This window comes from Sphaerodactylus townsendi, linkage group LG01 (genome assembly GCF_021028975.2).
Source record: "Sphaerodactylus townsendi isolate TG3544 linkage group LG01, MPM_Stown_v2.3, whole genome shotgun sequence".
Lineage (NCBI taxonomy): Eukaryota > Metazoa > Chordata > Lepidosauria > Squamata > Sphaerodactylidae > Sphaerodactylus > Sphaerodactylus townsendi.
This window is the reverse complement of record NC_059425.1, coordinates 4,972,579-4,995,627: the sequence shown is the minus strand read 5'-3', so window position 1 is coordinate 4,995,627 and position 23,049 is coordinate 4,972,579. Positions and strand designations below refer to the sequence as shown.

Sequence of the window (23,049 nt, the reverse complement as noted above, 5' to 3'; positions counted from 1 at the left end):
GCCCCAGATGTGCCCACAGCGCCACGCAGGACCCTGGGCGAGTGGCCAGGGCCTCTTGCGTGACCTTCCACTGGCCACCCTGGCAGGGACTGACTTGGCAGAGCTGATCTGCATCTCATTTGCATACATTCCAGCTTCCTCCAGGAACGGGGACTGTGTGGAACCTCCTGCTGTAGAGTGTGTGTGGTTGTGTGTGTGTGGGATCTTGGCAAGCTCAGCCCATGGGAGAAAGAGGGAACTTCCTACCCTGGGTGGGGGAAGGGAACTTGGAGAAGGACCCCTCATGCCTGGTAGGGAAATGGCTTTGGTTGCTGCCAGTTATACTTGCCCTCTCGGCTTGCCTCTGTTTTCTGACCCAGTCGGTCTTGTCCACATGCTTCTGGTGCGTGTGGGGGAATGACTCGGTGGCTGGGGGGGGGGGGGTGGGGGGGGAGCATGCACACTGCATAAGGGAAATAAGGGAAATAACACCACACTTCTGTGACAAATATCTGGCCTCCGTGGGTGCAAGAATGGGGAAGGGGAAACAATTTTAATCGCCATCTGAATTTTTATAATTTATATATGGTTTTAATGGATTTTAACTGTTTTATATAATTGATGGACACTGCCCTGAGCCCTTCGGGGAAGGGCGGTATAGAAGTTTAAATAAATAAATAAATAAATAAATAAATAAATAAATAAATAAATAAATAAATAAAAGCTGAGAAGAACCCTTTAAAGAGTGCTAAATTTGAGTCCAGGACAATGGCGTAGCTACCACGGGAAAGGTGATGACAGGCGCCCAGGGCAGATGCCACTGGGATCATGTGGGGGGCAGAGGAGGCCTTTGCCACCCCCCACATGACCCCACTTGACCCCTCGCCCTCTCAGGCCCCGCAGAGGCCTCTGCCAGGCCCCACTGCTGGCTAAAACAAGTGGGGTGTGGGGGGCAGAAAACTCAGAGTCTGCCCCAGGCTCCATTTTCCCTAACTACGCCCCTGGTCCAGGAGCACCTTAGAGACCCACAGAATTTTTGGAGCATCAGCTTTCAGGAGTCAAAGGAACTTCCATCTTCTACCTGTAGTGCTGAGCATCTGGTGGCCGGAGCTCAGCCCCTCAAACGCTCCTACCCCCAAAACCGTCAGTCTCGCCCGTCTACTGTAGACCGACTTGGCCACCCCTTTGAGACCATTTTTAAAACGGGCAACTGTTTTGCGGAAGGCCAAACCGAGGGGGTAAAAGAGTGGAAGCCCCTTTGGGGCTTCTCCAGGAAGGGTCCCCCCCACTGCTATGGGGCAGGGGAGTCAGATAGCTCCCCTTATCGGGCCAGGTGTGCTCCAGAGGCTGCTGAGCACGCCTGGGCTGAATCTTCCTCCAGACATCAATAATTTCTTGAGATCGGCGCGCACCATTCTTTTCTCCCCCCATCGATCCGGCTGCAGCAGTTTCTCTTATCTGGCTGGAAGCGCCGGGGGTGGGGGGGGCTGGGCTCAGTCCTGCAGCACCTGCGTGGCTTGTCGGAGGCCCCGGGGGCCGGGGGGGGGTGTCCAAAAGGGCTTTTACCTCCTGAGACCCTGCAGTGGGAGGGGGGCACCGCCACTGACTGGTGGGGACAATCCTGAGCTTGTTAGAGGGGGGTGGGGGATATGACTCAAAAGAAGGCTCAGGGGAGGGGGTGTGGCTCTGTGGGTGAGCCCCTGTTTGGCATGCAAAAGGCCCCGGGTTCAATCACAGGCATCTCCACTTAAAAGGCTCCGGCAGGAAGTGGCGTGAAAGACCTCTGTCTGAGTCCCTGGACAGCTGCTGCCATCAGCCCATCAAGGTCACGCCGGTCTGCTCAGACTGGCAGCAGCTGTCCAGGGACTCAGACAGAGGCCTTTCACGGAGGTTCATGCACGTTTGGGTCCAATTTCCTTCTTCTTGTATATCAGACATTTGGCATTTGCAGAGGACCTGATTTGTGTCGTTCCTGAAAAGCGCAGGAAGTGTGCACCTTTGTGCGAAGGGCCTTCTTGAAACTGGGCCTCTGCTCGTGATAGGCCATTTGGCATCGGCAGCATGCTTTTCAGTGCCCCGGTTCTTTTGCCCAACCACACAGCCCTGTGAAGTAGACCACGATGCCTTCCTTTTGAGTGAGAGAGCCTCACGCAAGGCCGTGAGAGGGAAGGGACTTGAGAAGTGCCGTATTCAGTCTCCGCACCATTCCATGGCTCAGATAAGAACATAAGAACATAAGAACAAGCCAGCTGGATCAGACTAGAGTCCATCTAGTCCAGCACTCTGCTACTCGCAGTGGCCCACCAGGTGCCTTTGGGAGCTCACGTGCAGGATGTGAAAGCAATGGCCTTCTGCTGCTGCTGCTGCTCCTGAGCACCAGGTCTGTTAAGGCATTTGCCATCTCAGATCAAGGAGGATCAAGATTGGTCCCCATAGATCGACTTCTCCTCCATCAATCTGTCCAAGCCCCTTTTAAAGCTATCCAGGTTAGTGGCCATTACCACCTCCTGTGGCAGGATATTCCAAACACCAATCGCACGTTGCGTGAAGAAGTGTTTTCTTTTATTAGTCCTAATTCTTCCCCCCAGCATTTTCAATGCATGCCCCCTGGTTCTAGTATTGTGAGAAAGAGAGGAAAATGTCTCTCTGTCCACATTTTCTACCCCATGCATAATTTTATAGACTCCAGTCATATCCCCCCTCAGACGTCTCCTCTCCAAACTAAAGAGTCCCAAACGCTGCAGCCTCTCCTCATAAGGAAGGTGCTCCAGTCCCTCAATCATCCTCGTTGCCCCTCTCTGCACTTTGTCTATCTCTTCGACATCCTTTTTGAGATGTGGCGACCAGGACTGAACACAGGACTCCAAGTGCGGTTGCACCACCGCTTTATATAAGGCTGTGGTGGTGAACCTTTGGCACTCCAGATGTTATATATGGACTTACAATTCCCATCAGCCCTAGCCAGCATAGCCACCATTGGCTTTATATAAAGGCTGTGGTGGCGAACCTTTGGCACTCCAGATGTGTGTTAAGTGGGACTACAATTCCCATCAGCCCCTGCCAGCAGCATGGCCGTAATATTTGGCTTTATATAAGGCTGTGGTGGTGAACCTTTGGCACTCCAGATGTTATGGACTACAATTCCCATCAGCCCCAGCCAGCATGGCCAATTGGCTTTATATAAGGCTGTGGTGGCGAACCTTTGGCACTCCAGATGTTATGGACTACAATTCCCATCAGCCCCAGCCAGCATGGCCAATTGGCTTTATATAAGGCTGTGGTGGCGAACCTTTGGCACTCCAGATGTTATGGACTACAATTCCCATCAGCCCCTGCCAGCATGGCCAATTGGCTTTATATAAGGCTGTGGTGGCGAACCTTTGGCACTCCAGATGTTATGGACTACAATTCCCATCAGCCCCAGCCAGCATGGCCAATTGGCTTTGAGAGTTGTGGTAGGCGAACCTTTGGCACTCCAGATGTTATGGACTACAATTCCCATCAGCCCCAGCCAGCATGGCCAATTGGCCATGCTGGCAGGGGCTGATGGGAATTGTAGTCCATAACATCTGGAGTTCCAAAGGTTCGCCACCACTGATATAAGGGCATCAGATGGCTGGGAAGGACCCGGGGATGCCTCAGTTTCCCACCCAACCCTCCCAGGAGGGCTCTCTGGAGCAGAGGTCTGTCTCCAGGTCAGCTGACTCCCCAGAAGCTTCTAATTGGCCTTCACCTGCGATCCACATTCTCTGACCCGCCCCCTCGTCCTTGGTGTTCCTAGACAGGGCCCGGTTGCCGTCCACAGAAGTGGTGCCGTGCTTGAAGGGTGATCCGTGCGCCGTCTCTGCGCATCCTCGGAAGCACTTCTCAGTTAGCCGCAGTGGCTGCTCTGTAGCTGAGCCTGGCATTCAAATAGGTTCTGGGGCCAAGATCTTGGGGAGCCCCAACTCACGGTGAACTTCTGCCCAGGCCTGGTTAACCCGGCAGAGCTGACTGCCGCAAGAGAGGTTTCTGTCCATGCTTGCTGGTTGAAATGGCTCTGTAGGGGGGACCAGACAAATCAGTGGCAAAAAGGAACCTCTCCAGAGGTGGGATCCAGCGGGTTCTCACAGGTTCCCGAGAGTAGGCTACTAATTATTTGTGTGTGCCGAGAGGGGGTTACCGATGGGTGATTTTGCCACGTGATTTTTGCCTTAGTTGCGCCCCTCCTCTCAGCAGTAGCGCGCAGAACTTGAAGCAGTCTAGCAGGAGGTACACCGGGGTGCGTGGCAGCCTGCGCCTGCGTGCATTCGTTTCCCGCCCAAGGACCGGCGCAGCGGCTGCGTCTTTGCCACAGCCCCATCCAGGAATGCCCCTCCCCCAGAATGCCCGGTCACGCCCCCGTCATGCCCCGCCCAGCCCCATTGGCTCTACGCCACAGTTTGAATCCCACCACCATGGGAACCTGTTACTAAAATTTTTGGATCCCACCATACACAGAGTTCCAGTTACTGGCAGGGGGTGGGGGCAGCGAGAGGGAGGCTGTGACCTCTGCCAGGCTTCCTGCCCACAGGAAATGGCAGCCACTCCGGCACCAGAGGCTGCCCTGCAAACCTATGCATTGATGACCTCCAAAACATTCCATCAATAAATGGCCTTACTTGGTGCAGACTTACAGCTGGGCTTCCTTCGTCCTCTTTTCCTGCCAAATTTGACTTTTCCTGGCGTTACTGTTTTTTCCAGAGGCTCCTCTCTTCTCTTGAGGTGGCCAAAGTGCGATGACCTGAGTGTTGTCATGTTAGCTTCTAGGGCAGTGATGGCGAACCTTTTCGAGACCGAGTGCCCAAACTGCAACCCAAAACCCACTTATTTATCGCAAAGTGCCAACACGGCAATTTAATCTGAATACTGAGGTTTTCGTTTAGAAAAAATGGTTGGCTCCGAGGCATGCGTTACTCAGGAGTAAGCTTGGTGGTAGTCGGTGGCTTTGCTTTGAAGCAACCATGGAACTCTTCGAATCACAACCCTAGGAGGGTTTACTCAGAAGCAAGCCCCGTTGCCAGCAACCAAGGTTACTCCCAGGTAAAGGATCGCGCTTTAGTTCTTCACATGAAAATCAGTGGGGTTTAACAGCCGCTTTAACAGGGTTACCACTTACACTGCTTCCTCTCAAAACTAGGTCTTAGAAGTTTTGCAATGCTACATTAATCGAGCCCAGTGGCCCAGTGCCAGCTCTAGGGATGGGGATTTCCCCTGACAATGACGGCGAACTCTGCGCTGCCTGGCTCCACAGACAAGGCTCCGAGTGCCACCTCTGGCCCCCGTGCCATAGGTTCGCCACCACTGTTCTAGGGAGACTTTCAGCATGGTGCGTTTGAAATGTAAACAGTGCAGAGATTTTCCAGTGGTCTAGAAAGGTTCATGACCCACACCTGGGCTGGTCTCTGGCAGCCTTCCCCTACACCTGTCCTGGGGACTCCCCCCCCTTCTCGAAGGTGAGCCACTGCGGCCACCTTTCCACCTGACACACGTCGGCTCTGAGCCTCCGACAAGGCAGGGAGAACCGGCAACACGTCCTCTCTCTTGGGCGTCTTTCTTCCTGCCTGCTCTTTAGCCATGATTATGGTGCGGTTTATCATTTTAATCTGCTGGAAATGTCATCGAGACGCGGTGTAATTAAGTCGAAGGCGCCCGCATCTTCTCTGCCTCCGCGCGCACACAGATGCGCACACAGGCTGGCATTAAAGGGGCATTCCAAAAATGGAGAACGAGGCTGGGGGGGGGGGAGTGGGGCGTCGTCTTGGGGTTGCCACCTGTCCTTTGGGAAATCCCTGGAGCTTTGGAGGTGGTGCCAAAAGGCGAATTTGTGTTGGGAAAGGCCAGCTTTGACCTGCAGACTCTGTTCCTCCCCCCCACCAGCCCGCTCCAAGGGGTTCCCAACTCCTCCTGGAGGGACTTGTCTATCTCAGGTAACCTCTGCCACCACTTGACCACTGTAGGAATTTCCCACTGGGGAGGGTCAGGAAGCCCCCATTTCCAGCTTGCTCTCCAACTCTGAGGCCTGGCTTCTGCCTTAACAGTCCAGGTGCTCGGGAGCAACAGCCGCAGAAGTCCCTTGCTTTCACAGTCTGCAGGTGAGCTCCCAAAGGCACCTGGTGGGCCACTGCGAGTAGCAGAGTGCTGGACTAGATGGACTCTGGTCTGATCCAGCAGGCTAGTTCTTATGTTCTTGTGCGTCTCCTGCTTCCCCACTCCAGGACTCCATGGGGACAGTTTATGACCTGGTGTACCCTCGGAGGCGTAGCTGCCAGCCCACGGCCAGCCTCCCCCCCTCCTGGTGCCCCCTTCATAAAATAGCGTGTTCAAGATGGCGGAGGTCTCGTGGCGCAGAGAACTGCTACCTGCATCCAACATTAAAAACTAGTGATTAAAAACAAAATGTTTAAAAGCATGATTCTGGCCAGGAGTGGAGCGCCCGTGGGGACGCATGTCCCCAGACGCATGCCATCCTGTCACATGGGGGCGCAAAATCACCCCCACACCCCTCCTCCCCTGTGCCGACTTGGCTCCCGGGTCGACGCGGGGGAGGAGGGGTGTGCTGTGAATCGAGGGAGCATTTTAGGTTCCTCTCCTCCTCACGCCAAACTTTGGCTCAGCTGTCCTCGAAGTCAGGTCTGTGTGGGGAGGATTGGATGGCACCCATGGAGGGTGAAAAATTATAAGAACATAAGAACTAGCCTGCTGGATCAGACCAGAGTCCATCTAGTCCAGCATTCTGCTACTCACAGTGGCCCACCAGGTGCCTTTGGGAGCTCACATGCAGGATGTGAAAGCAATGGCCTTCTGCGGCTGCTGCTCCCGAGCACCTGGTCTGCTAAGGCATTTAAGAACATAAGAGCAAGCCAGCTGGATCAGACCAGAGTCCATCTAGTCCAGCTCTCTGCTACTCGCAGTGGCCCACCAGGTGCCTTTGGGAGCTCACATGCAGGAGGTGAAAGCAATGGCGCTCTCTGGCGGCTGCTGCTCCCCGAGCACCTGGTGCTGCTACAGAGATGGCGAACATAAGAGCAAGCCAGCTGGATCAGACCAGAGTCCATCTAGTCCAGCTTCCTCTGCTACTGCAGTGGCCCACCACAGGCGCCTTTGGCTCACATGCAGGAGGTGAAAGCAATGGCCTTCTGCTGCTGCTGCCTGTTAACCTGGTCTGGTTAAGGCATTTGCAATCTGGAGATCTAAGGAGGGATCAAGATTGGTAGCCATAGGATTGACTTCTCCTCCATAAAATCTGTCCAAGCCCTTTTTAAAAGCTATCCAGGTTAGTGGCCATCACCACCTCCTGTGGCAGCATATCTCCCAAACACCAATCACACGTTCGCGTGAAGAAGTGTTTCCTTTTATTAGTCCTAATTCTTCCCCAGCATTTTCAATGAATGCCCTAATGTGTTCTAGTGAGAGTTGTGAGAAAAGAGAGAAAAATTTACTACTCTGTCAACATTTGCCTCTACCCCATGCATAATTCTTATAGACTTCAATCATATCCCCCCTCAGAGGCGCCTCCTCTCGGCGAAACTACAAAGAGTCCCAAACGCTGCAGCCTCTCCTCATAAGGAAGGTGCTCCAATCCTTCAATCATCCCTACAAGGTTGCCCTTTCTCTGCACTTCTTTTCTATCTCCTCCAATATCCCTTTTGGAGATGTGGCGACTCTCAGAACTGAACACAAAGTTACTCCAAGTCGCGGCCTCTGATCGCACTGCTTTATATATGTAAGGCATGACAATCCTCTTTTGGCAGTTTTATTATCAAACTCCTTTCCTAATTATCCCCAGCATAGAGTTTGCCTTTTTCACAGCTGCCATGCACTTAGTTGACATTCCCATGGAACTATCAACTAAGACGCCTAAATCCCTTTCCTGGTCTGTGACTGATAGCACTGACCCTGTGTAGTGTGTAACTATATGTGAAGTTTTGGGATTTTTCATTGCCCCTCTATGTGCATCACTTTTACATTTAGCTACCATTGAGACTGCATTTGCCATTTCTTAGCCCACTCCACCTAATTTTATCAAGGTCGGCTTGGTGCTCTTCGCAAACCTCTTTGTGGTTCTTACCACCCTACATAATTTGGTATTATCTGCAAACTTGGCCACCACACTACCCACCCCTACTTCCAGGTCATTTATGAATAAGTTAAAGAGCACTGGTCCCAAAACAGATCCTTGGGGGACACCACTCCCTACATCTCTCCATTGTGAGAACTTCCCATTTATACCCACCCTTTGTTTCCTGTTCCTCAACCAGTTTTTAATCCATAGGAGGACTTCCCCTCTTATTCCTTCATTGCTGAGTTTTCTCAACAGTCTCTGGTGAGGAACTTTGTCAAAAGCCTTTTGGAAATCCAAGTAGACAATGTCCACTGGTTCCCCCTTATCCACATGTCTGTTTACACCCTCAAAGAACTCTAGTAAGTTTGTAAGACAGGACTTGCCTCTACAAAAGCCATGCTGACTCTTTCTCAGCAGGTCTTGCTTTTCTACATGTTTTATAATTTTATCTTTAATGACAGATTCTACTAATTTACCAGGAACAGATGTCAAACTGACTGGCCTGTAATTTCCCGGGTCCCCCCTAGTTCCTTTCTTAAAGATTGGTGTGACATTGGCCATCTTCCAGTCTTCAGGGATGGAAGCTGATGTCAGGGATAAGTTGCATATTAAAGTGAGAACATCAGCAATTTCATGCTTGAGCTCTTTAAGAACTCTTGGGTGAATGCAATCTGGGCCAGGGGATTTGGTAGCATTTAGTTTATCAATGGCTTCTTCCTTGTCTACCACTAACTTCGCTAGTTCCTCGGATTCACCTCCTAAGAAGCTTGGTTCAGGTGCAGGAATTTTCCTCACCTCCTCTTGGGTGAAGACAGATGCAAAGAATTCATTCAGCTTCTCTGCAATCTCCCTGTCATCTTTTAGCACACCCTTTGTTCCTTTGTCATCTAACGGGCCTACTGCTTCCCTTGCTGGCTTCCTGCTTTTGATGTACTTGAAGAACTGTTTGTTGCTAGTCTTGATGTTCACAGCCATGCGTTCCTCATAATCCTTTTTTGCCTCCCTTACAGCTAACTTGCTTCTCTTTTGCCACCATTTGTGTTCTCTCTGGTATTCTTCATCAGTTAAGTTGGACTTCCATTTTCTAAAAGACAACTTTTTTTCCCTAATAATTTCTACAACCTCCCTTGTTAACCATGGTGGCTTTCTTTTGGACTGGGCGCTGCCTTTCCTAACCTGCGGAACACATTCCAGCTGAGCTTTTAAGACTGTGTTTTTAAATAACCTCCAAGCACCTTGGACATTTTTGACTCTTGATTTTCCCTTTCAGCTTCCTGCACACTATCCCCCTCATCTTTGAGAAATTTCCCTTTCTGAAGGCAAATGTAACTACATTAGTAGTTGTCACTTGTTCGCATGCAGAGATACTGAATCTGACAGCATTGTGGTCGCTGTTCCCTATCGGCTCAACAACACTGACTTCCCGCACCAGGTCCTGGGTCCCACATAGAATTAGATCTAGGATCACCTCTCCTCTGGTTGGTTCCACAACCATCTGTTCTAAGCCACAGTCATTTAGCATATCCAGGAATGTTCTCTCCTTACCATGACCTGAACATGCATTTTTCCAGTTTATGTGGGGATAGTTAAAATCGCCCCCTTACACCCCTCCTCCCCCATGCTGATTTGGTTCATTCGAGCCACATCGACATGGGGGAGGAGGGGTGTGCCGTGGGGGGGGATTTTGCGCCCCCCTCACGTCTCCCTGCACCGAGTTGGCTCGTACAAGCCAGGTCGGCATGGGGGAGAGGTAACGACCCTTTTTGGGAGGCGCAAAATCACTCCCCCACCCCTCCTCCCCCGTGCCAACTCGGATGAGCCCAGTCGGCGCAGGGGAGGCATGGGGAGGAGGGGCTCAAAATTGGGTGCCGTTGCCCCGGGCACCATCTCCCTCCGCTACGCCTCTGCTTTTGGCCCAGCACCAGACTGAGCCAGGAGTCCAAAATAAACGAGAGATGGATGCAATTCCTCTATCCCTGCCCTATCAGTTGCTAGAACAGGCTCTGAAGCTGAGGACATTATGTCTGTCTACAGATTCTCCATTACCTGGAAGATGCCCCGAAGCCCCTTGGGAGCTTGGAGGCCCAAATGGCTGCCTTCTCCAGAACTCGGGCAAGAGTTCTGTCCCAGCCAGAAGAGAGCTTCCTCCTGTCAATCTCCAGTCCCCGCCCACTTGACCTGGTCAGTCTGGGTTGGCAGAAAGTTTGGGCAAAGGAGGAAGTCCAGCGGGGTGCCAGCAGGTCACTCTAGTCTAGGGCTTGTGTTTCGCTTAGACCAGTGGTGGCGAACCTATGGCACAGGTGCCGGAGGTGTCACTCAGAGCCCTCTCTGTGGGCACGCGCAGAGTCCCCCCCCCCCCCACATCTAGGCTGGCCTGGGCCGCTGGGCTCGATTATTAGCATTAAACCTGAGACCTAGTTTTGGGGAAGCAGTGTAGGTAACCCTGTTAAGCGCTGTTAAACCCCACTGATTTTCATGCGAAGAACTAAAGAGCGATCCTTTACCTGGGAGTAAGCTCGGTTGCTGGCAATGGGGCTTGCTTCTGAGTAAACCCTTCTAGGGTCATGATTCATCCGTTGGAAGAGTTGCATGGGGGCTTCAAAGCCACCGACTACCACCAAGTTTACTCCTGAGTAACACACACCTCGGGGCCAACCGTTTTTTCTAAACTAAAACCTCAGTATTCAGGTTAAATGGCCGTGTTGGCACTTTGCGATAAATAAGTGGGTTTGGGGTTGCAATTTGGATTCTCTGTCTAGAAAAGGTTCGCCATCACTGGCTTAGAGTCTATTTTATATGGTAGACCCCCACCCCGAAAGCTGCCCTTTGTAATTCCCGGAGAACTGCAGGCTCCGCCTGGAGGTTGGGAACCCAGCCTCTTCCGTGGGAAAGGTGGAACTCCCAAAAGGGTTTGTGTCGGCCCTTCTCCCCCCCCCCCACACACACACATTTAGGTTTTGAGATAAGGACTTGCTTTCCCAGAGATGCTGTGAATATCTGGGATTTTCTACTCCCAAAACAACACCCCCCCTTGGGAATTTGCTGCTGCAGATAAGTATCCTGCAGGCTCGGGAATGTGCGGGGGCTGGAGGATGGAGGGGGGGGGAGGGGACCACCGGCTGTGCAAGAAGATGCACCATGAAGCCACGTTAAGAGCCCCCCCCCCCCGCTTTCCACTGGGGGAGCCTGACGCGACAGAGGAATGTCCTCAGTCTTCCTGGTGACCCACTCTGAAAATGGCCCGTGGGGTGGGCCCCATGGCAGCCAAGTGCCCCTTCTCCCGGGAGGGCGCGGTGGTGCTTTTGAGTGAGGTTTCTGGGATGACCCGGAGTGAGGCACCCTACTTGCGAGGAAGTCCCTTCCTCTGAGTTTGCGGTCAGATTCCTCTGGAGCAGGGGTGTCAAACTCACGGCCCTCCAGATGTTCACAAACTACAATTCCCATCAGTCCTTCCCAACATGAACATTGGTTATACTGGCAAGGGCTGATGGGAATTGTAGTTCGTGAACATCTGGAGGGCTGCGAATTTGGCACCTGTGCTCCGGAGGAAGGCACTGCTTGGCTGGTCTCCACGTGAGTCTCCTGGGCATCTGGCAGTAGGGCTGTCCTGCCAGGGCCGTGGGTGGGCATGGGTCTTCTGAGACCCTTGGAGGAGGGGTCCCCCCAGCAGCGCGAACTGTTTTCCTTGGGTGCTTCACAGTGGGGTCGTACAGGAGTCTCCTTATGTTTCTCTCTTTACACACGAGGAGGCACCCAACTACTTGCTAGTCCCCATTTCCAGGTTGCTCCTGGTCGTCGCAAGATTGCTGGCTTTGTTTTTTTAAAACCTTTTAGATCTTTATATAAATATTTCCATGTTATATCAATATTTCTGCCCTTTTCGCAAAAGTCGGCCGTAGAACCCCCGGAAATGCCTGCGCGGAGTGGGGGAGGGGAGAGGCTGGAAGGAATAAAAACCCCGAAGTGGAAAATCAGGGCTTCCCCACTCTCACTAACTTGCGGGGCTTTTGGGATCTGCAGCGGGGTGACACAGAGCTCGCCAGTACGGGAATCTCTGTCCCAAAGGAAGTGTTTCTCACTGCGGGTCCCTAGGAGCAGCAGTGGCGTAGGAGGTTAAGAGCTCGTGTATCTAATCTGGAGGAACCGGTTTTGATTCCCAGCTCTGCCGCCTGAGCTGTGGAGGCTTCTCTGGGGAATTCAGATTAGCCTGTGCACTCCCACACATGCCAGCTGGGTGACCTTGGGCTAGTCACAGCTTCTCGGAGCTCTCTCAGCCCCACCTACCTCACAGGGTGTTTGTTGTGAGGAGGGAAGGGCAAGGAGATTGTCAGCCCCTTTGAATCTCCTGCAGGAGAGAAAGGGGGGATATAAATCCAAACTCCTCTTCCTCTTCCTCTTCCTCTTCCTCTTCCTCTTCCTCTTCCTCTTCCTCTTCCTCTTCTTCTTCTTCTTCTTCTTCTTCTTCTTCTTCTTCTTCTTCTTCTTCTTCTTCTTCTTCTTCTTCTTCTTCTTCTTCTTCTTCTTCTTCTTCTTCCTCTTCCTCTTCTTCTTCTTCTTCTTCTTCTCTGGCCTTCTTTGCAGGGTCTGTCCTGTGCTAAAAACCTTGGAAATCCTTCTGGGGCAAGATGGACCCGATCCTTCCTGGCCAAGGTTGTTTTGTTGTGTGTGTTTGGGATGGGGGGGAGGAGCTCAGTGTGTTGCTTAGAGGGTTTCCTCCAACCCACCAAAAGCATCATTCCCCTCCTGCCTGCTCGGCCACGTTCCGTGGACCTCGCTGGGAAAGGCTGCTCTGACCCGGCCCTCCCCCCCACCCCCAGTTTGATCTTTTCTCTCTCCTCCAGCTCCCCACCTGGCCCCTTGACACAGCCCCCCCCCACTTTGATCTCCCTTCCCACGCAAGGCCAGGCGTCCTGCCTGCCTGCCCCCTCTGCCTCCCTTGTCTCTCTGACCCCCCCTCCCCGCCCTCTTCCTTTGTGTCCGTGGAGGGCCTCTCCAAAGGGGGTGGGGGAGATCAAAGTCTGCTGGAGGGCTGTGAAATCCTCTTGAAGGCTTCAGCCGGCTTCTCTGAAGAGCGGGAACAGAGGGGCCATTCAGGCCAGGAAGAGAGTGTGAAACACCCCTGCAGGGACCTCAGGGCGAGCCAGTGGCAGGTTGTGGTCAGACTAGACTAGATTAGATCGGGGAGACCCTGATTCGAATGCCGCTCTGCCTTGGAGACTCACTGGGTAACCCTGGGCCAGTCCAACCCTCTCGGCCTCTAACCTTTGTTGTGAGCACAAAAGGGGGATATCGCCAGAGGTGGGATCCATCAGGTTCTCACCAGTTCCCGAGAGTGGGTTACTAATTATTTGTGTGTGCCGAGAGGGGGTTACTAATTGGGTCGGCTTTTCCATTAGAAATCCCATTAGGTCCAAAAATCATGAAGTCCTGTTGTTTCCTATGTGGCTGGTTAGCGAAGGTAGAAAACGGGATCATTCTCCCTGTTGGGCTGTTTCAAAAACATGTTTTAGAAATAGGGTCAAGTTCCTTGTTTGAGGAAAGTCTCCTTCTTTTGATTTCTAGAAACAAAATTAAGCATTTGAAAGTATTAAGTATTTGACAGGCAGACAATTGGAGGAGAAGTAGTTGTTTCTGGTGGCAGTAGACAATAGGACTGGCTATCATGAGTTTAAATGACGGACAGAAAGATACCAGCGGGAAATTAGGAACTTTTTTTTTACAGTAAGAGTTTTTTGCAGTAAACAGAGAAATGATTAATGCCCCGCCCCCGGAATACCCGCCCCCGCCCCCGTCGTGCCCCGCCCAGTCCCATTGGCGCTACGCCACTGTTTGAATCCCACCACCATGGGAACATGTTACTAAAATTTTTGGATCCCACCACTGGATATCGCTATCCCAGCAAATGAAATAAAGAAGCTGATTTGGCCCCTCGGCCTGCCTCAAGATGGGAAAGCAGGGGAGGGGGCGGTCTTGTTCTAGTTGGGGCCCTGATTCCTCAGAGCAGGCGGGGGTGGGGGGGTGGGGTGGAGATGAGGTTGTCACCCAGGTCTTTTGCAGCCAAATGCAACATATCCACAGTTGGAAACCACACGTGAATCACGCTGGGGGCGCAGCAGCTATGCCCAACCTGGGAATCTCTGTCCACCCAGAAGGTCACAGGCACAACCCATGGAGAAAGGCCGTCCTTCCTGTGACAAGTGCCCTTCCCTTCTGGAGGTTCTCCAAAGCCTCAGCTTGAGCACGTTTCCTGAGGAGGAGAAGGGCCCTGGCAGGCAAGTCTTGTCGTGCCCATATAGCTGTGCTTGAGAGAGAGAGAAAGAAGGGGCCAATTTCAGCTCCGGGGTATGGGGGTTGCCGTGGTGCCCACGCTGGCACATAGAGGCTCTGGGCGCATGCACATGTTTGGGCGCTTCATGTGTTCGCTTTCAAAATGCACGGTGCGTTCAGCCCTCAAGACCCCCCCCCCTTTGCTTAAATCGTCCAACTTCCACAGACCTTTATTAGGCATATCAGTAAGAATAAAACAAAACACCGGACAGGGCGGGTGTTAAAACAGGACATAAAACTGGACAAAGCACGTAAGGTCGGTACGGAAGAGGAGATCGAGCTTCCATTAAGTCTTTGACTTGAGCACTTCTAATAAAAATTCAGCCGTTTTCCCAGTTATGAATGGTCAGTATCTGGCTTTGGGGGGCTCTCAATTTGAGGACAGAAATGGAGGTCTGACAAGCTCCTTTCCCCTCCTCTCCCCACAACAGACACCCTGTGAGGTAGGTGGGGCTGAGAGAGCTCCAAGAAGCTGTGACTAGCCCAAGGTCACCCAGCAGGAACGTAGCGGTGCGGAAACACATCTGGTTCACCGGATAAGCCTCTGCCACTCGGGTGGAGTGGGGAATCGAACTTGGTTCTCCAGAGTAGAATCCACCTGCTCTTAACCCCGACACCACGGTGGCTCTCGATGAGCTGCTGGTCGGCTTGACGCCTGCTAATGGGAGGCAAACTCTGGGTAATTTTTGCCAGTCCTCTGCGAGCAGAAGCTGGTCCGCAAAATAGGGGGCGGGCAGTGATCTGTGCTGCCATGCTATGACGTCACTTCCAGCGCAACCCAGAACCCCCAGTGTGGGTCACACTGCAAGTGATGTCATCGTGTGATGGTGAAGATCCCTCCCCTCCCCCCGTCTCCCACTGGTTGCCAGGACTAAGGGTAGACTTTCTGGCTCCAATTGGGAAATACTGGGACGTTTTGGGGGTGGAGCCAAGGAGGGCGGGGCTTGGGGAAGGGAGATAGCTTAACAGGGTAGAGTCCACCTTCAGAAGTGGCCAGTTTCTCTGGGTGGACTGATCTTTGTTTCCTGGAGATCCGCTGTAATCCCAGGACCATGGTGGCGAACCTTTGGCACTCCAGAAGTTATGGACTACAATTCCCATCATCCCCTGCCAGCATGGCCAATTGGGGCTGATGGGAATTGTAGTCCATAACATCTGGAGTGCCAAAGGTTTGCCACCACTGTCCCAGGAGATCTCAGGACACCACCTGGCAGGCACCCTCGGACGGTCCCTTGACCCAGCGTCTTGCCTCTGATGCTTGACCTAATACCCTGACCTTTGGGAAGAAGTGATCACTCACCTTATCTTTTGAGATTTAGAGGGAAGTCTGTGGTTTCTACAAAAGGTGGGGGGATAGAGTGTTGTGGGTTTCCCGGGTTGTACGCCCGTATTCCAATAGCATTTTCACCTGACGTTTCGGCTGCCTCTGTGGCTGGCATCTTCAGAGGATCTGAGGGCAGTAAAGCAAGAGTATATATACCTGTGGAACGTCCAGGGTAGGAGAAAGAACCAATAGCATCGGTTAACAAGTGAAAAGGGTGCACTTTGCAAGTGTTATTTGCATGCTGTTGAGTGGAATCCGCCCATTTTAGCATAGGTATGTAACACTCATCAATTAGTGAGAGTATCTGGATGGCATTTTAGTCCCATTTGGTTGCTTCCTGCGTGGAAACGTCCCGAGTTTGGGTGGTGTTCACTAACCATTGTCTCGATTCTGGTGCTTTTCAGTACTGGTAGCCAAATTTTGTTCATTTTCATATCTGCTTCCTTTCTGTTGGTTGAAATTGTCTATGTGCTTGTGGATTTCAATGGCTTCTCTGTGTAATCTGTAATCTTGGCTACCCATCTTGATCCTCCTTGATCTGAGGTTGCAAATGCCTTAGCAGACCAGGTGCTCAGGAGCAGCAGCAGCAGCAGAAGGCCATTGCTTTCACCTCCTGCAGGTGAGCTCCCAAAGGCACCTGGTGGGCCACTGCGAGTAGCAGAGTGCTGGACTAGATGGACTCTGGTCTGATCCAGCTGGCTTGTTCTTATGTTCTTATGTCGTAGTGGCTGTCAGAGCGGTCCAGAATTTCCGTGTTTTCAAATAACATTCTGTGTCCAGCTTAGTTTATCACGTGTTCTGCTATTGCTGATTTTCTCAGCTGAAAGCCTTCGACATTTTGGTGCTGATATGTCTAGAAATGCACCCCCTGCACGCACCAATGTCCTGGTGCAAAAAAAATTTGGTCGTGGTGGAGTGGCCGACCGGGGGGGGGGGGGGCATCCAACTCAGGTTTTGCCCAGGGCTACAGTTTGCCTCGTTACGCCCCTGGGCTGCAGCGTTTGGGACTCTTTAGTTTGGAGAGGAGACGTCTGAGGGGGGATATGATCGAAGTCTATAAAATTATGCATGGGGTAGAAAATGTTGACAGAGAGAAATTTTTCTCTCTTTCTCACAATACTAGAACCAGGGGGCACTCATTGAAAATGCTGGGGGGAAGAATTAGGACTAATAAAAGGAAACACTTCTTCGCGCAACGTGTGATTGGTGTTTGGAATATGATGCCACAGGAGGTGGTGATGGCCACTAACCTGGATAGCTTTAAAAGGGGCTTGGACAGATTTATGGAAGAGAAGTCGATCTATGGCTACCAATCTTGATCCTCCTTGATCTGAGATTGCAAATGCCTTAACAGGCCAGGTGCTCGGGAGCAGCAGCAGCAGAAGGCCATTGCTTTCACATCCTGCAAGTGAGCTCCCAATGGCACCTGGTGGGCCACTGTGAGTAGCAGAGTGCTGGACTAGATGGACTCTGGTCTGTTCCAGCAGGCTCCTTCTTATGTTCTTATGACAATACATTGAACATCTCTACGGTTGGGAGGATAGTTCAGAAACTCCCCAAGTTCAGAGGGCAAAGGCAGGGTCCCGAAACATACATATTTCTTGTGGTTCTGGTGGGTTTTCCGGGCTGTGTGTCCATGGTCTGGTGGATCTTGTTCTTAACTTTTCGCCTGCATCTGTGACTGGCATCTTCAGAGGTGTATCACAGAGGGCAGTCTGTAACACACTGTGTCCAAGATCCACCAGACCACGGCCACACAGCCCAGAAAACCCACCAGAACCAGTTGAATCTGGCCGTGAAAGCCTTCGACAAGACATACATATTTCTTCTCTTCCGTTATAAATGTGTCGACTGGCCCAAGCCCAATTGCTCCAGGGGGCACTGGCTGCGGGGAGGAGCCTGTGCTTGGGATGCATCGCAGACAGCCCCTCGTTCTGTTCCCAGAAGCATCTGGTGTTCAAAGGACCCGGTCAGAGGGGACAGGAAAGACCCTTCTCTGCCTGAGGCCCCGGAGAGCGGCTGCCAGTCAGAGCGGAGGAGACTTGCTGGAGTAGATCAAGGGTCTGCCTCCGGGGAAGGCAGCTTTTCATGCTAAAAGACATCTTGCAGCCCTCCTCCTGTCTGAGAACAGCTTCTCAGCATCCCTGAAGGAGGAGTCGTGAATTCAGGGTCCGGCTCTCCTCCAACCGACTGGGACGGGCCTCTTTGCTGCTGCTCGGGGATGGGCAGAGCTGGCGCGCGCGCGCGCACACACACACACACACACACACACGCCGCAAGGCCTCCTCTTGGACTTTGGTGTTCCCCCAAGCAAGTCAGCTAGCTAGGTCAGTGATGGCGAACCTATGGCACGGGTGCCAGAGGTGGCACTCGGAGCCCTCTCTGTGGGCACACGCGCACAGAGTTCATCATGTGGGGTGGTGGTGGAAAATCACCCCCCCACACACACACACACACATCTAGGCTGGCCTGGGCCACTGAGTACGACGTGCGCGCACCGCGGTGAGCAGGGAGGACTCGGCTGGTGGGCCTGGTCCGGGTGGCTGCTGCCCAAGGGGCAGGCGCAGAGGAGGCAGAGATGCTAGAGAGGCACAGAGCGGTGCGTGCGGGACTTGCGGGAGGCTAGAGCAGGCTGGCCCCTGCTCGAGCGGGTGGGGCAGAGGAAGAGGGAGCCAACCGTTTTTTTCTAAACTAAAACCTCAGTATTCAGGTTAAATTGCCGTGTTGGCACTTTGCAATAAATAAGTGGGGTTTGGGTTGCAATTTGGGCCCTCGGTCTCGAAAAGGTTCGCCATCACTGAGCTAGGGTCTCTCCCCACAAATCCCACAGGGCCAGTGGGAGGCGGTGGGGGGCCTGAAGCGATGGGGGGGGGAGAGGGGTGTTGTTGGGGTCCCAGAAGCCAAGGGGATGGAGGGCGAGTGGCCGAATCTTCCGAGCTGGTTCCGCGTGTCAGGCAGCCGGGCGGGTGTTTCTCTCGCGTGCGCTTGGCTCAGCGCCTCTTCCCGGGGAACGTGTTTTGCCCCCTTTTGCGTTGCCAGGCTGGGCCAGTTCCTCCAAAGCGCCCAAACTCGCCTGGCTTCCGTGCGGAGTCGGCCTGCTGAGGCAAAACCCACTCTGCGCGCGCCAATCAATCTGGCAGTCGCCCAGGGGCTGGTGGCTCATCGGGGCCCACGTGACTGTCACAGTCGCTCTGGAAAAGGCTGCTATCGACCCAGCTGCCCCTCCTGGACGGGGGCGGGGGCGGGCAGAGACGAGGTGCCCTTTGGACCCACAACCCCCAGGGGGCTGCAGCTGTCAGAAACAGCAAAGCGGGCAGGAGTGGTTGTGGCATGGGTGTGGTGTGTGTGCGTGGGAGGACGCAGCGCTGTTATCGTGGCATGCTGCTGCCAGTGGTGCACGGGGGCTCGCTTGAGCCTGCTGCTAGTGGCAGAGCTGTGGCTGGCCGAAATGACACACCCGTGGGACTTGAGTGGTTTCCGCAGCGCCTGCAAGACGGAACTTTTCTGCCGGGCATTTCCATCTAGCCAGCCGGCCTCACCCTTTAGTTTGGAGAGGAGACGTCTGAGGGGGGATATGATTGAAGTCTATAAAATTATGCATGGGGTAGAAACTGTGGACAGAGAGAAATTGTTCTCTCTTTCTCACAATACTAGAACCAGGGGGCATCCATTGAAAATGCTGGGGGGGAGAATTAGGACTAATAAAAGGAAACACTTCTTCACGCAACGCGTGATTGGTGTTTGGAATATGCTGCCACAGGAGGTGGTGGCGGCCACTAACCTGGATAGCTTTAAAAGGGGCTTGGACAGATTTATGGAGGAGAAGTCGATTTTTGGCTACCAATCTCGATCCTCTTTGATCTGAGGTTGCAAATGCCTGAGCAGACCAGGTGCTTGGGAGCAGCAGCCACAGAAGGCCATTGCTTTCACATCCTGCACGTGAGCTCCCAAAGGCACCTGGTGGGCCACTGCGAGTAGCAGAGAGCTGGACTAGATGGACTCTGGTCTGATCCAGCTGGCTCTTTCTTATGTTCTTATGTTCTTATGCTACCATCCTTGGCCTCCCGTGGGTGCAGGAGGGGGTGGGTGTTTTTTTGCCCTCTGTGGTTTTCTTCCACTGTTTATTGTTTATTGTTGATCGATGATTGTTTCAATTGTGTTACGTCGTTCTCCGCCCTGAGCCCTGTTGGGGAGGGCGGGATAGAAATATGAATATAAATAAATAGATAATAAAATACAATTCCATAGAGCATAGGTGTCAAAACTCGCGGCCCTCCAGATGCTATGAACTACAGTTCCCATCATCCCCTGCCAGCATGATGCTGGCAGGGGATGATGGGAACTGTAGTCCATAACATCTGGAGGGCCGCGAGTTCGACACCTATGCCATAGAGGCAAGCAGCCCTGTCTAGGAGAACGGAACTCTGTTGTCTGGGGGTCAGCGGGCCACTCTGTTTGGGGGTGGTCCTGTTGGGTCCGGGCCTTCTGCCATAAAGCCAAGCGCTCATGTCCCAACTGCAGCCCAAAGGGCATCACCATCTGTCCAGTGCATGTTGGGCAGAGCGGAGGCATCAAGAAGTCCCTGCCTGCAGTGCAGGCCGGGTGGGAACAGCATTCTGCTCCCAGGAGCGTCCGGCCAGGCAGCCGTGGCCAGTAGGGACGGCGACCCTCTTGGGATCCTCGGGAGTGGGGTGCCCCAGAGTGTGGGGGCTCCCCCGAGCGACCAAAGACCTTTCTGACCCCGCTCCGCCTCTCTTTCTCTGCCCCCTGCAGTTGTCCAGACCCGCTTCACCGAGGAGCCGGAAGACCAGACGGTGGTCTCTGGGCAGCGGATCGTCCTCTCCTGCGTGGTGCTGAACTATTCGGGGATCGTGCAGTGGACGAAGGATGGGCTGGCCCTGGGGATGGGGCAGGGCCTCAAAGGTAAGGGGGCGGGGCTCTGTGGGGCATGCGCTTCCCTTTCCCGTGGAATCCAGCCCCCTCTGTTTGGCAGGCTGCTCTCTGTAAGACCGAGGGTGCAAGCAGGCCTCCTTGGCCAAGGAAGGGGCTACTACACCTTCTTTGTGTGTGTGTGTGTGTGTGTGTGTGTGTTTGTGTGTGTGTGTTGGGGGGGGGGGCTGCTTGCCATCCTTGCAGCCAGGACAGACTGCTTCCTTCTTGCCCCTGCCTGCCTGCGTGTGAGGGGACCGGACCCCTCTTCTTGCCCCCTCCCCTTGGTGGAAACTCAGCTCCACTCTGTGCACATCCAGAGCACAAACCCTCTCCCCTTTCTGCCATCTACAAGCCTCTTCCCCCCCCCCCCACCCACTCCCCAGCCCTCCGGTCTTTCCTTTGGGAGCTGGGTGCCCCCTCCAGCAGGCTGACAGCGCCACCTGCTGGAGGAGGAGGAGGAAGCGGCTGGGCACGGATCAAAGCCACGACTGCCCAGGGATCTCCAACTCCTTTGCACCAGTTTGAGCCTCTCTGGCTTTCTGCGGTTGCCTCTTTTCTGCCCCCAAACTGGCTCATACAGAGCATGGCTCATTTCCGGACCTGGCATTAAAATGCCCCATTCTGCCCCCCGCCCCCCCGCCCCGAGGTCTTTACTGCCCAGATTTGCAGCCTTTGTTCTGCTTCTGCCAGTTATGGGATGGATGTTCCAGTTCTCAGCTCCCTGGAAATCCTGCTCATCACTCCCCTCTCTCTCTCGGGAGGGTATGCTGGGATACCGCAGGGACTGGCCACTTGGACATTTCATGGCAGCCCCGTGGCCCTCGATCCAGGATAGTTAGAAGCCGGCCTGCAAAAAGCTAGATGGGGCATAACCAGAGGTGTGTGTGTGTGTGTGTGTGTGTGCGTGACGAACTGGGCGCACGCCCCTGTGGGGGTGTGGCGGGGGCACGACGGGGGCGGAGTACACACCAGTGCACCCAGGTGCTTTCCCCCAGGGGCGTAACAAGGCAAACTGTAGCCCTGGGCAAAACCTGAGTTGGATGCCACCCCCCTTATGGGCGGCCACTCCACCACGACCAAATTTTTTTTTGCACCAGGACATTGGTGCCTGCAGGGGGTGCATTTTTAGACATATCAGCACCGAAATTTCAGCATATCATCAGGAGACTGTCCTTATGCTACCCCCCACGTTTGGTGCAGTTTGGTTCAGGGGGGCCAAAGTTATGGACCCTCAAAACTATAGCCCCCATCTCCTATTAGCTCCCATTGGAAACAATGGGGGATGGGGCACCCCCTTTGGGAGTCGATAACTTTGGACTCCCTGAACCAAACCTCACCAAACTTGGGGAGTAGCATAAGGACAGTCTCCTGATGATACGCTGAAATTGTGGTGCCGCTAGCCTAAAAACTGCGCCCCCTGCAGGCCAAAAATGGAAACCCACTAAAAATACCCAAAAACGAACCCTGCATTTTGATGCCCCCCACAAGGTGGTGCCCTGGGCAGATGCCCACCTTGCCCAATGGGCACTACGCCCCTGCTTTCCTCCCTTGCTACGCCTCTGGGCATAACTACAGGCCTGTCAGATGGTCCTCGGCTTCCACATGCACACAGTTATGGCCGCTAAAACTCTGTGCATGCTCAGAGGTGCTCCTGCCATTTTTTTTCCACTTGACTAGGATGGGGGAGGCCTGGCCTTGAAAACGGGTTCTGGGGCCCAGGCAGCCCCTCCGTTTGTCTGTCACAGGAAGTCCTTCGCTCTCCCGCCTGCCCCCTCTTGACCCCCCCTGCCCTGTCCCCTCTCTGTCTCCAGCCTGGCCGCGCTACAGAATCATCGGGTTGGCAGATTCGGGGCAGTACAACTTGGAGATCAACGATGCCGAGCTCTCGGACGACGCTCTGTATGAGTGCCAGGCCACGGAGGCGGCGCTGCGATCCCGGCGGGCCAAGCTGACTGTCCTGAGTAAGCGATTCCACGACCTCCCTTTGCCTGCCTCTGCCTCCCCCGTCTTCACTGGCAGCCCAGAATAATGTGGCTCCCAAACCCAGAGGGGTGTGTGTGCGGGGGAGGGGGGGAATCAGTGGTGGGATCCAAAAATTTTAGTAACAGGTTCCCATGGTGGTGGGATTCAAACTGTGGCGTAGCGCCAATGGGGCTGGGCGGGGCATGACGGGGCGTGGCCGGGCATTCCGGGGGCGGGGCATTCCAGGGGCAGGGCATTCCTGGGCTTTGGCAAGGACGCAGCCGCTGCACCGGTCCTTGGGCGGGAAACGAATGCACGCAGGCGCAGGCTGCCATGCACGCCGGGGCACCTCCTGCTAGACTGCTTCAAGTTCTGCGCGCTACTGCTGAGAGGAGGGGCGTCAGTAAGGCAAAAACCACGTGGCAAAATCACCAATGAGTAA

The 23,049-nt window shown here is 53.7% G+C and overlaps 1 protein-coding gene across 1 annotated transcript in view; it reads left to right on the top strand.

Annotated features, from left to right (window-relative positions):
* Positions 1–23,049, top strand: part of KIRREL1 (kirre like nephrin family adhesion molecule 1) — a 122,418-nt gene that overhangs the window by 60,839 nt on the left and 38,530 nt on the right. The window contains 2 exon segments of the mRNA XM_048483923.1: positions 20,487–20,636; positions 22,457–22,606. Coding sequence (XP_048339880.1) covers positions 20,487–20,636; positions 22,457–22,606 — 300 coding nt within the window.